The sequence below is a fragment of the Electrophorus electricus genome, chromosome 6 (assembly GCF_013358815.1).
Source record: "Electrophorus electricus isolate fEleEle1 chromosome 6, fEleEle1.pri, whole genome shotgun sequence".
Classification (NCBI taxonomy): Eukaryota; Metazoa; Chordata; class Actinopteri; order Gymnotiformes; family Gymnotidae; genus Electrophorus; species Electrophorus electricus.
In genome coordinates this window covers 10,885,936-10,898,199 of record NC_049540.1, presented here as the reverse complement: position 1 = coordinate 10,898,199, position 12,264 = coordinate 10,885,936, and the positions used below count along the sequence as shown (strand labels likewise).

The 12,264-nt window shown below is 40.8% G+C and overlaps 2 protein-coding genes and 2 non-coding genes across 4 annotated transcripts; 1 reads left to right on the top strand and 3 right to left on the bottom strand.

The window, feature by feature from the left end:
* The first annotated feature begins 5,980 nt into the window (after positions 1 to 5,980).
* On the top strand, positions 5,981 to 8,942 carry pole3 (polymerase (DNA directed), epsilon 3 (p17 subunit)). The gene is made up of 4 exons (XM_026998428.2): positions 5,981 to 6,494; positions 6,992 to 7,077; positions 7,194 to 7,312; positions 7,924 to 8,942. Exons 1-4 carry the CDS (start codon positions 6,429 to 6,431, stop codon positions 8,103 to 8,105), a joined length of 453 nt encoding a protein of 150 aa, XP_026854229.2. The 5' UTR covers positions 5,981 to 6,428; the 3' UTR covers positions 8,106 to 8,942.
* A 457-nt stretch (positions 8,943 to 9,399) lies between these two features.
* Positions 9,400 to 12,200, bottom strand: rpl12 (ribosomal protein L12). Its single transcript, XM_026998584.2, has 7 exons — positions 12,042 to 12,200; positions 10,712 to 10,785; positions 10,286 to 10,384; positions 10,101 to 10,182; positions 9,733 to 9,819; positions 9,521 to 9,633; positions 9,400 to 9,439 (listed from the first exon to the last, which is right to left on the bottom strand). Exons 1-7 carry the CDS (start codon positions 12,076 to 12,078, stop codon positions 9,434 to 9,436), a joined length of 498 nt encoding a protein of 165 aa, XP_026854385.1. The 5' UTR covers positions 12,079 to 12,200; the 3' UTR covers positions 9,400 to 9,433.
* Positions 9,907 to 10,031, bottom strand: LOC113570281. The gene has a single exon (XR_003409883.2). It is a non-coding gene; the product is annotated as a small nucleolar RNA SNORA65 (small nucleolar RNA).
* LOC113570285 lies at positions 10,535 to 10,659 on the bottom strand. Its single transcript, XR_003409887.1, has one exon. It is a non-coding gene; the product is annotated as a small nucleolar RNA SNORA65 (small nucleolar RNA).
* Positions 12,201 to 12,264: the final 64 nt, after the last annotated feature.

The window sequence follows — 12,264 nt, the reverse complement described above, 5'->3', positions numbered from 1 at the left end:
CATGTTGAACCATTTTGTGTTTCAGTATGCAAATCAAAGATCTTGCTTCTTTTTTTGAAGTGACTGCATTTTTCTGACTTGCTGTAGTATATGTATTCATATGGAGTGGAGTAATGACAATATGCACTTTCTATCAGTGCATTTGTTTCCGGTTGTGTGAAAATGGCCCCTTTTCCTTTATTAGAGCTGATTAGATTATATTCCTTTATTGTCACTGCTACTCAAAAAAATTAAGTAGCAATCCTGTTAGGGCACTCACACATAGCAAACATCTAATTAAAAACAGTAGAAATAACATATACACATAAAAACACACATAAATTAATGAAAATAAGACAAGGTGCATGGAAATATAAAATGTATAAAAATATAAAGCTGAGGTATTGTACATTGAAAATATAGTGTTCAGTTCTCATATTTCAATGGGATAGATGCTGTTTTTAAGTCTGTCTATGATGTAATAAACCTAAAATGTCTGCCAAAGGGCAGCATCTGAAACAGATGATGTTCAGAGTGGAAGATGTGGAAGATGCGTCTTCCAGTAAGTTGGCTGCTCTGTTGAGGCAGGGAAAGCTGAATAGGTCCTCCACAGAGGAAAGCAGCCTGATTATCTTCTGGACGGTGTTAATGACCCTCTGCAGGGCACTCCTGTCTGCTACTGAGCAGCTGGCGTACTACACAGAGACTCAAGTGTGTCAGTGTACTCTCAGTGGAGCAGCAGTCGAAAGACACCAGCAGCTTCTTCTGCAGGTTGTTTTTCCTAAGTATCCTCAGGAAGTAGAGTCATTGCTGGGCCTTTTTGACTGCTGCTGTGGTGCTGTGGCATTGGAGGTCCAGGAGAGGTCTTTAGTGGTGTGAAGGCCCAGGAACCTGAAAACAGGAATCTTTTCCACACAGTCCCTGTTGAGGAGTAGTGGATCTGGTCTCTCCAGAAATCTATTATTTCTTTAGTTTTTGAGGAGTTTGGCACTAAATTGTTCTCGGAACAACAAGCTGCCAGTATTTGGACTTCATTACTGAATGTTGTCTCATCTCCTCCTAAGATGAATCTAACCAGTGTTAGATTCTGCTGTTGGTGGGATGGATGAGAGCAGTCATGAGTGTACAGGAGTGTAAAAAAAGGGGCTCAACACAGCTCTGGTCCACCGGTGCTGAGAGGTGGGTGCCTAGTCTAACAGTCTGAGGACGGGTAGTCAGAAAGTCTTTGATCTAGTAGCAGGTGGGTTGTGAAAGTCCTAGGTCCTTGAGTTTAGTGACCAGTCTATCTGGGATGATGTTGAAGGCAGAGAGGAAGTCTATAAAAGCATCCTCACATAGCTCCAATGGTGTTTAAGGTGGGTCTGTGCTGTGAAGAGCAGTAGCAATGGCATCTTCTGTAGACCTTTTTGCTTTGTAGGCAAACTGGCATGGGTTTCAGGTGGATGGGAGGCTGGCTTTGATGTGCTGCAGGACCATCTTCTTGGAACGCTTCATAATGATCAGTGCGAGTGCCACTGGAGGGTTGTCATTGAGACAACAGTTAAAAAACTGTGAAGTTCTTCTGCCAGCAAGGCATCTGCATTAACAGTCATGTGGTGGCCTGTAAGTTCAGCACTGCTACAGCCATACTGAAGAGAGACAACAAGGAGGATTAATCGGCCTACAAGAGAAGACTGAGGACCACTTCACTAACAACAACTCATGAAGAGTATGGCAAGGCATCCACCATCATAAGACCAACACTTACATATCTGCCTGATTCATTTTGTCTCTGTAATAATATTCATTTCTTGCTAAATTTGTAGAAGAAATGCTTAACACATTTCTTTTTTTCATAATTATCCTGCAAAATAGCATTCATATGTGTAATGTGGAAGAAGTAATTGGATACTACAAATATGCTAGGATTTGACAAGGATTCCAAGGATTCAGGTTTCTCTACAATGACCTCCATTGTGCACCAACTGCAATATCAAAGAAGAAAATAAAAGTCAAGCTTTCAAGGTGTGTCCTAACATAACAGAACATTACCTAGATGATGCATTTCATGCATGATTTAGATTTAGCTGGGAAGATATAGGCGGTGTTCAAAATACTACTTGTGTATTGATTGGGGCCCAAATTAGGGTGCTGTATTCTGTACACAGACAAAATATATTTTTCCAGTATGCAAAAGATACCCTTTTTGCTTTTCTTGCATATTGGATACTATGCTGCAAACTACTACTGGGACCAGTACAAGTGTACATTATAATGAGTGCAGTATGTAGTATGTAGTAGACTATTCAGCAATTTACTCTGACCAAAACATGTTACTCTGAGAAGCCGTGCCTTGACTTGAGATGAACAGGTATCAATTGGTTATATTCTTGTGGCACATACTATCAAGTTATTGGTGCATGTGTCACAAAATCTTTAATCAACCAGTTTAGTTTTTTTCCCTGAAAATCCAGAGCACCTCAACAATGCCAAACTCTTCTGGTGTGATAGACTGCAGCCATGTTCACAGTCGGGCCCCTCATGAGGGAGAGTAAGAATTTAACAACAGAAAAGCATGACATAGAACAAATGTACAACTTGTGGGAGAGACTAATCATTACACACTGTGTTGTGCAATGACATGGTAGATCATGATACCCAAATAGTCAGGGAGAGCGATATGACTGGCACTGCTGCAGCACTGGCATTCAACAAAACTCATGCAAGAACAAGAGGAACAAGTGAGCATTTGAATGGGGTGCTGAAGAGATGTTTTGCATGTGAACCCAATGTAAGCAGGCAAAATTGTCTATGCTTGCATTGTGTTTCATAACATAGCACGAAGACACAAAGTCCTTCTCCACGATGTTGAACAATGGGCCTGTCCTCGGTCCCAAAAAGACAACCTTGACCTTCCCCCACCATTGCTGCAGCATGACAGTGCTGTTAGACACTCTACCGTACAGTGAATCTTATTTTTCTCATGGTTAGTTGTTTGTTTTTTCAGTAAAATCGAACATGCAAATCACACTGGTATTGAGTGAATATGTTAATAGGTTTGCAAATGGAAAATAAATAAAACATTTGTTTTGAAATGGCTCATTATAGGTTTCGTTAATTCAAAAGAAACTAATATATCTGTCCAGCGATTTCTAATTTCTAATACAAAGATTTCCCCATACTGATCTGGAGATTTCCAAATACTGATCTGGATCAGCATTATCCAATCAGCATTATGTTTTGTGGGACAAAGTGGGACAAAATAATTGAACTCAATTTGAGTCTAGATAGGTAAAATTGGGAATAATGATCCAGGCAAATTTAATCCAAGTTAGAAGTTTTGAAAAATCAGCCCCACCTGATAAGATTCTGCTTAAACTGTATCCAGTTGTGGTGGGAGTGAAGAACCTGGGTTATGATCTGCTTTTTCAAGATATGCTCCATTCTCAACCGAATGCAATTTATACCAAGAATACTGACTTTGGAAAACCTTTGAAATAGACGAATCTGTGATTTCTTATCTCTGATGAGTCAGTAATCAGTATTTTACAACAAAGTGGCACAGGTTTGGTATGCAGAAGGGTCTCACCAGTAGTAAAATATTATTTATTCTACCTATTTTGGATGTTTACACTGGTACAGTAAACAGTACAGTAAATGTGTGTATAGGCCCTATGAAGAGGAGAAGGAGAGGTTGCAATATAATTGGTCAGTGTAACATAGAAGTGCCTGGCCAGCATGGTGGCAAGTGATCCTATATGTTGCCATCAACAGCTGTGGGGTTTTCCATTGCTACACTACATTAGGGCCATAAAACATGGAACATCTAACATTTCTGGATGGTCTACAGGATGTTTTGTTTGGACTTGAGCAGGGGGATCCTGAGCAGGCACAGTATCTTGTATGTTGTCATTTGGGACAATGTGTACTTTCATTGTGGTCTAAGAGTACATGAATGGTTTATTGATAACCACTGTTTCATAAATGTTTGCCTTCCCCCATACTCTCCCTTCCTAAACCTGATCAAAGAATCTTTTGCAGTGTGGTGGAAGGTTTATGACTGAAACCCCTACACCTGGGGAAATCTACTCCAGTCAATGGATGCAGCATGTGATGACATAAGAGTGGATTCTCTTCACACCAAAGTATTCTTTCCGCATTGCCTAGCAAGGGAGAATATTGCCTTTGATGTAGATGAATTCCAACAGCCAAACCCAGCCCAGACACATGATGCTGAGGCAGAATTCATGATTGACACTGTAAATAAAAATGTATATTTCAGTTCAGATATTTCTTTATTTTTGCAGGTTTTCTAGTATAGGCCTACATAAATAAGCAAAGTTTTCATAAATACAAATTATGCAAAATTCCTGGATAAAGATTTTATCCTGCTATGCTGCTAAGAGTGTAGTGCTTTGGAATTTTTCTGTAGTATGTAATGACTGCTATGTAATGCATTGAGTAGGTTTGTGTATCATCTGACAGCAGTGTTTGGCTTTGAGCAAAAATAAAATAGTTAAGTTGATTGTTTGACAAGGTTTTGTGAATGTAGCTTGAAGTTTGGGCTTTGTGTTTAGTGTTTTGATAATAAGAGAATAAGGAAAAGTGATTTAACAATTCAGAAAACTAATAATCATTTTGAATTAGGTTAGCGAATAATTTTTAATAGGTAATCTGTAACTGAATACATTTTTAGAGTACCTCTCCCGACCCTGGTTATATCTTTGGTACGTCTACTGAGCAAAACCATACGCAATCCTTTAATAATTCATAATGACTAACTTTCCTGTTGGATGTCCTAACTGAAAGGTTATACTTTCAAACATTTGTTTCTAAACTTAAAGTTGTCAGCCATAAATGAGCCAGGACATAATATTTCTTGCATGACGTCGATACAGAAATGCCTGAGACTTCCTGCGTCAAACAGCAAGAGTACAATATTCTCCATCCTCATTCTCACGCCAGCACTTCCATGTGGAAAAACTTGGAAATAGCTTAAGAGCGTCAACATAATTCTAAATGGCCATTGCTTATTGTGTTTTTTTAGCCATGAGAGCAGAAAATTATTGAACTCAAACTGAATTCCACAAAGAACTGCGTTTGACAGTGGAAATACGACGTGACCACTGTACTCACCATACACGACTCTCCAATACAAAAAAAAAAAAAAAAAAAAAACACATACGAGATTTTTGTGTAACATTAACTGCGATATGAACAATAAAGGACAACTTCCAATACATAAAACAATTTCAGATGCTATCAAAGCCTTTGCCTAATTCCAACATATGACATTTCACACGATCTGAGATCAAGATAACTGGACTCGAGCTGGCTACATGCCCCCTACCCTCTCATGCTGAACAGGGCTCAGCAGAAATATCAGATGTAGTGAAGTACACTAGGTTTCCAAACAAACGGGACCTTTCCGGCAGAGGCCCTTCATCTGTGCCTCAACTGTGCCAGCAAAGAACTTTTGAATTTGTAGGAGGAACTAGTTTATATATATATATATATATATATATATATATATATATATATATATATATATATATATATATATATATATATATATATATAAATAAAATATTCAACCATTATGTTTATTCCATGGAGATCTAAAGTTAGATAAGTATTTTTTGTGCTTGTTTCCTGATTTCATTGCTGCCATAGTAAGAGCTGGTATTACAAACAGATATGCCATTATCCAGTGTTCTTTAGCATTTAAATGCCTTGCCCCTAGAAATGACAAATCCTTAATTCTCATGATCCAAAGATGTTCAGCGAAACCGTCAGCAAGCCTTCTCTTGGAAGATTGAATGAAGAAGATTCCAGGGGTAATTGCAGTGTACTGTAGTAAAAGATGTAGAGGTAGTAAAAATTGGCATGAAGTACAGGTTTCCAGAGAAACAACATTTAATGCATAGGCATTCATCAAAAATATAAACCTGGTTATGAAAAACACCTGCTGCCTATTGGTTGGCTTCTGTGACGTCTTGGGATGAGACTGAAAGGGTCAAAGGGTAAACTCATGGTTTTGGATCTACCAGCGGGCTTCAAACTAGTATGGCTAACTAGCTATATAGCTAATTGTTTTTTCGGACTAACATTAGGGGTGTATTCCAGTTTGTTTAGAAAATTGCGTTTGATTATAAATTCTGTAGGTGTGCAGTCATAGGATCTATTAGCTATCGGTTTACATTCCTTTCTTGTTCTAGAAAGTCAATCTATCGATTATTAACACATTACATTCAGTTAACTAGCTAGCTCTCGCTGCGCTGTATTTTTCCACATTCAAACGGAACTTTACTTTTGATCAATTTGGCGGATCCGATCATTATTCAGCTGTAAACATCACATTGGCGAGTTCTGTGAAGCTGAACACGCTAGCTAGCGTTAACCTTAGGCTATATAGCTAACGCCAGATCCCTCGTTAATTTAGCTATCTAGCGCGCTAACTACTGTTTAGTATGGCCGAGAGACCAGAGGACCTTAACCTTCCGAATGCTGTCATCACACGCATTATTAAAGAGGCTGTAAGTATCAACGATGACTTGTTTTTGTAGGTAGTGGATACAAAGTATTGAGTTTTTGTTAGATCAGCTAATCCTTTTAGCAGTATAGAACGCCAAGAAATTAAACGGTTAGCCCGCTGCATTGGTGGCTCAAAGTAATTTTTGCTGCGTCCAGCCCTGTGGCGTGCCCTTACACCGTCGAGCTGCATACGAAAAGGAAAGAAATAATGAAATGGAGCCTAAAATAAAATGACGTTGAATCCAAGTTGTTAAAACAAAAGTTGTACGAAAACACGCAGCTACCGCGGCAATGTAAACAAGTTGCAGTGTCGCTGTTTTGGACTTAGCTAATTAACTCGATTGCAATAGCTTTGCGCTTCCTAACAGCAATTGCCCAGTTTTTAACCTAAGGTATTGAATAGTCTTGTTGTGATTCTGAAACATGACATTTTTCTCTCTGCGACTTGTAGTCTAATTCAATAATGTTAGCTAAGTATACTTTCTGTTTGTTGTTTTAGCTGCCGGAAGGGGTAAATGTATCCAAAGAGGCAAGAAGGGCAATATCTCAAGCAGCCAGTGTATTTGTTCTATACGCAACATCATGGTAAGTATATAGATAATAGTTATTAGCTGAGCTGAAGCCTATTTTATTAAAGCAGTGCTCAAATACAATGCCACTCACTCTCATCAGTGTGTGACTAATGCCTATTTGTTCACCAGTGCCAACAGCTTTGCCATGAAAGCCAAGAGAAAGACTCTCAATGCCGGAGATGTGATGGCGGCTATGGAAGAGATGGAGTTTGAGCGTTTCTTACCACCCCTGCGTGAAGCTCTTGAGGGTAACCAACATGACTTGTCTGAATTATTTTGGCTGCCATTAGGAGGAGCCCAGCTTTCCTGTAAAGCAGAACGAGCCAATATACATAGCTGCTGTGCTAATTTTGACCACTTAGACCAGCATTTTTAGCTTCAGTCATGGCGGTCCCAGGCACTGCAGTGTTTGATGTCTCTGCTGTCACCACTGAGGCTCTCAAGCTCAGGAAAGACTTCTTAACCTGCGCATGCACTAGTTCAGGTGTACCGGAGCAAGGTAATGTCCAAACATCAGGGACTGGGGCCACCATTCTTGGAACTGAGAAATGATGGGCTGTTTTGACCTTTTGACAGATGACTGTGGCATAGAGAGCACTCTCTTGTAAACCTGGAAACAGTTATTGCAATGTCAGCCAAACCTTCTTGTAAGAGGTCCTATTCTTTGTAGCTGCTACATCCAGTTCAAGCTTTTTTAACAATTGATTTTCATTTAACATCTTTCTAGTCACACTGAGTCCGGCTCAGAATAAAATATGCAGTTGCAGCATTATAATTCACATAGTACCTATTCCTGCTTAGTTTTTCCACTGTTCTCAGAGTTAAATCATGTAAACTGCTTCTCTCCTTCACTCATCAGCCTACAAGAAAGGGCAGAAAGGCAAAAAAGAGGCATCAGAGCAAAAAAGGAAGGACAAAGAGAAGAAGAATGGCACAGAGGAGAATGACAAAAGCCGTGAGGAAGAGGATGATGAAGAAGAGCACATGGAAGACGAGCCGGATGCAGAGAATGAAGGAGAGGAGGAGGATGTGGAGAACTGAGGTGGGGGATGGTGTGGTGGCAGATTGGCGCTGTTTCGAAGCCGTCCTGGTTCACAAAGAGCACGGTACTCTGATACATGTCCACTCCTAGGAAGAATAAGGGAGAGGAATGGAAGCAAGCAACCAGCACTTGTTTTGAATAAAAATAGGGCCATTACATCTAAACCTCAGTTAAAAGGTAGCAAGGACTTAAATGATGGTAATGCTTTGAACTGTAAAATGGCCCTTGTCTAACATCTTGCTGTTCTTGTCTACCTTTTTAAAAATCTTTCTAATAGAGGAAGTGTGTTATAGATGCAGGTTTTTTTTTTTAAACTGGACTTTTTTAAACTTGTCTGGTCAAGTTGTACACTGAGTATATTCACTATAGTAGGTCTGGTGCCATCTGCACATTCCCTAAGCATAGAAATTTAAGTTTTATATTTCAGCAACAGTCTTGTGACTGACTCAATGCAACTAGAACTGTGAGGGGTTTTTTTTTTTTCCTTTTTTGTATAATTTATGTTCAAAGTTCATTGTTTGTACTCCAGTCAGGAATTTTATGGGGCTTCATACTCATGAAAGATGGCTGGGGAGTGAGACTGGCAGTACTTCCTGAAAAGCATCAAAAGTTTCAGGGAATGTGAAAAATGCACATATTAAAACCAAGGCAGGACTGTTTTGAGCAACTTTAAAGAGAAATGTTCCTCTGTAACTGTAGGTCATGCATGAGTGATCTTTTTGGTTTGGAGTCTGACCTAAAGTGCATTTGTAACTTCCAATCAATTTGTACTTTTGTAGAATTGAATCAGCCCCCCTCTGGCTGTATTTCATATTAAAGGTTTTTGTGTAAACAAAGTATCTGCACCAAACCTGCTTTCTACATCTTCAAAGGTGACCTAAGACTTTGGAAGACTGACTGAGCTGAAGAATATAAACCAGCAGTGTTAACATTAGTGCAAGAGCTCCATTTAAGTTTAAAGGGTAAGTGAAGCTTGTGCTGGTTTTATACCACTATCCATGAATGTTGTTAAAAGCAATTAAGTTTTTACTCCATGTTTCAAACACTTATGCATCTTAGTTCTAAATGTACCTCCATTTAAATGAGGGGAAGTCACCACTGTAAACCACTTAAACTATTATAGTATTAATCTGTATAGTAATCAGAATAGTGCCAGAAACTGCACAGTTAAATAGTTAAGTGACCTGAGTACACAAAGTAAAATTACAAGCAACAACCCTTTTGATAACTCCATGAGAAACAGATCAGCACTACAGAACAGATCCAACACTGAACAAAAAACATTAACCAAGGGAGTCTTAAAGCAATTTTATTGTCTTCAGTCACTTTACTCCTGCAAAAGAACAGTAGACAAAACATTAGGCACCAAAAGGACATAAGAAAAGCTTGACAACCAGATTTATCCTGTACTTACGGATGGGCATTCCACTTTGCCGCTGTTGATGTCGTCAATGACGTCATGGGGCAGGCGGCCATCTATGGTGCATCCCACAGACTGAGCTGTGCCCAGGATCTCCTTAATGGTTCCTGAGGTGGTGTGCCAACAGCAGAATCCCAGCCTTCTTAGAGCCACTGAGACCATTGTGACTACCCCCCTCCATTATGCAAAATTCAACCCATACATACCAGAGAGCTCCCTGGCAATGGAGCGTGGCCTCATGATGCGGGCGATGTTGACAATTTCATCAAACGGAACACTGCCCGAGTGCTTGACTGTGGGAAGATGAATGTAGTTAAGACGCTGGAATAATTACATGAAAGGATGGCAAGCCAGTAATTAAAAAAAACAAAAAAACAACCATTTATTCCAGGTCTTTCGGCACAGAGTTGCCCATCAGACTGGGCAGCCCTGCTTCCTAGAGCTGGATTACTCTCAGCCTCCACTGGTTTACACCCAGTCACTCACAGACTAGCATAGTGGCGGGAGGCTGCTACAGGCTAGAGGTACATGGCTGGGCCACTACTGAAGAGCGCTGCAGGTACATGACACTCACTGTTCTTGACTTTCTTCCTGTCACGAGGAGGCTCCTTTAGGGCTTTGATGATGAGAGCTGAAGCAGAGGGTACCACCTCAATCTGGAGAAGGAGTGAGAAATTTGTAGAAGCAAAAATGCTTGGCTGTGGTGCCATATTTAAGTTTCCATGCACAACTCTGCTGGCCATGAAGAAATGGTCTTACTGCTGCCTGTCTGTTTTGGATGGTCAGCTTGACTGTAATTCTCAGGCCCTTCCAGTCCCCGGTGGCCTTGGCAATGTCATCACCCACTTTCTTGGGAGACTAAGGAACAAAAGGTAGTGTTTATGGCCATTTTCCATACACTGATGAATTCAAAAGCAAATGAATACTTTACAGTTTATGCATGCTAGGCTTGTACACATGCTCTCCCACACTTGAGCATATGAAACTAGCCTACATTCTCAAGCAGGCATTTATTCCAGGCCTTTTGGCACAGAGTTGCCCATCAGACTGGGCAGCCCTGCTTCCTAGAGCTGGATTATTCTCAGCCTCCACTGGATTATACCCAGTCACACTCAGACTAGCATAGTGGCAGGAGGCTGAGGGGGAGAGAAACCCATGTTGGATATCAATGATCACTGAACTTACCAGACCAAGAGGTCCGATTTTAGGGGCCAGAGAGGAAGTGGCACCGACTTCACCTCCTGTGCACCTCATGTACACTGAAACAGAACGAGTAAAACAGCAAGTAAAAAAGCAGGCAGGGAGAGTGGGGAAACCAAGGTCCCACTTTTGCAATATGTTCCAGGCTTTTTGGCACAGATGCCCAATAGAAGCGGCAGCCCTGCTTCCTAAAAGATGGGTTGTTTTTAGCCTCCACTGGATTAGTCACTCAGACTAGCATAGTGGCAGGAAGCTGGTTAAAACATCAAGGACTGAATTAAATGCCATCATCCCTCATTAAGATTATAGTACAAGTGTCTGCTGTAGCCAACAGAATTAAATGTGGTGTATATACTCTGTAAACAAACAAATGAAAAAACTAGTAGCCAGAACATGGCCATCTCCAACATTGGTAGCCTCATGCCCAGCTGTCTTGGAAACAGCACTGCATTAAGACCTGTATTGTAGCATTTGGTAATGCATAAACAGTCCCAAAATTACACATCCAAGTGACCTTGTTCAGAACTATTAATTTAAATCATACCTTGGTCTAGCTGTGGTCTTATTCCTGTGCGATGCCATCTTAGACAGCTAACGGTTCATATGGTGATTAAAACCCAAAACCCCCAGCATGCAGAACCAATCAAATGTATTAAGCTTATAGAGCCTTCACTATTGCGAGTCAAAAGGGTCCGATATGCAGCTAATGGGTGACTAAACCTTATTCACTGCCATGACGGTGACGTTACGAAGTACGTTTTATACTCAGATTACGTGTCTAGATTAGCATTTGCAGACGGTGATCTTGATGCAAGCTTCCGTCTGAACCGCATCCATGTGCTGCTCAGATACAAAAGCTAGACATTCATCCGCCAACCACGTGCTCAGCGCCCGACGCCTCCAACACCTAGCTTTAGCTAAACTATCCGACTGCGGGGTTTCACCGCCAGTAAAATCTTACGTGGTCTCCATAAACACTAAAATCCACCGCTGTCATACAAACGTCCCCAGCTAACAAGTTACAATAAGAAGCTTGAAAACAGAGGGCCCAAGATGGCTAGTAGCTAACTAGCTATTAGCCAGTTGCAGCCCCCTGGCTACTAGCACACGAACCGTACCGGACAATCCAAAAACAACTAATCCAGCAACAGGGTTAGAGTAAACTAAGGATTGAGATACTATATCGGATTCCTGAACAGACAGCACAATTCTTCACGTTAGCTGCACTAGTGCACGTGAGATCCACAAATACGCCTGCTCACAAGCCCAAGCTCCGACATACGGTAAATTTAAACGTTACCATATTTAAACATACCAATCTTAATCTCGTTGGGATCGAATTTAGGAGGCATGGTGTTGCCGTTGAGCTCAGTTCAGGTTAAATTGGTGAGGGTGTCGGATGAACCCGGATTCGGGACGACCGATCAATGTTGCACCTTCACCACCTAAGCGAAACAGGAAAGGGCTCCCTATGCTGGGGTTGAGGCTTATAAGGCCTCCAAATATCGCGAGACTGTTTCTTTACGAAAGTATCAAAT

Coding starts and splice junctions, on each gene's coding strand:
- pole3 (XM_026998428.2), top strand. CDS start 6,429: ATGGCCGAGAGACCAGAGGACCTTAACCTTCCGAATGCTGTCATCACA. Junction 6,495..6,991: donor CACGCATTATTAAAGAGGCT/GTAAGTATCAAC, acceptor TTGTTGTTTTAG/CTGCCGGAAGGGGTAAATGT. Junction 7,078..7,193: donor GTTCTATACGCAACATCATG/GTAAGTATATAG, acceptor TTTGTTCACCAG/TGCCAACAGCTTTGCCATGA.
- rpl12 (XM_026998584.2), bottom strand. CDS start 12,078: ATGCCTCCTAAATTCGATCCCAACGAGATTAAGATTG. Junction 10,183..10,285: donor TCCAAAACAGACAGGCAGCA/GTAAGACCATTT, acceptor CTCCTTCTCCAG/ATTGAGGTGGTACCCTCTGC. Junction 9,634..9,732: donor CATTGCCAGGGAGCTCTCTG/GTATGTATGGGT, acceptor ACACCACCTCAG/GAACCATTAAGGAGATCCTG.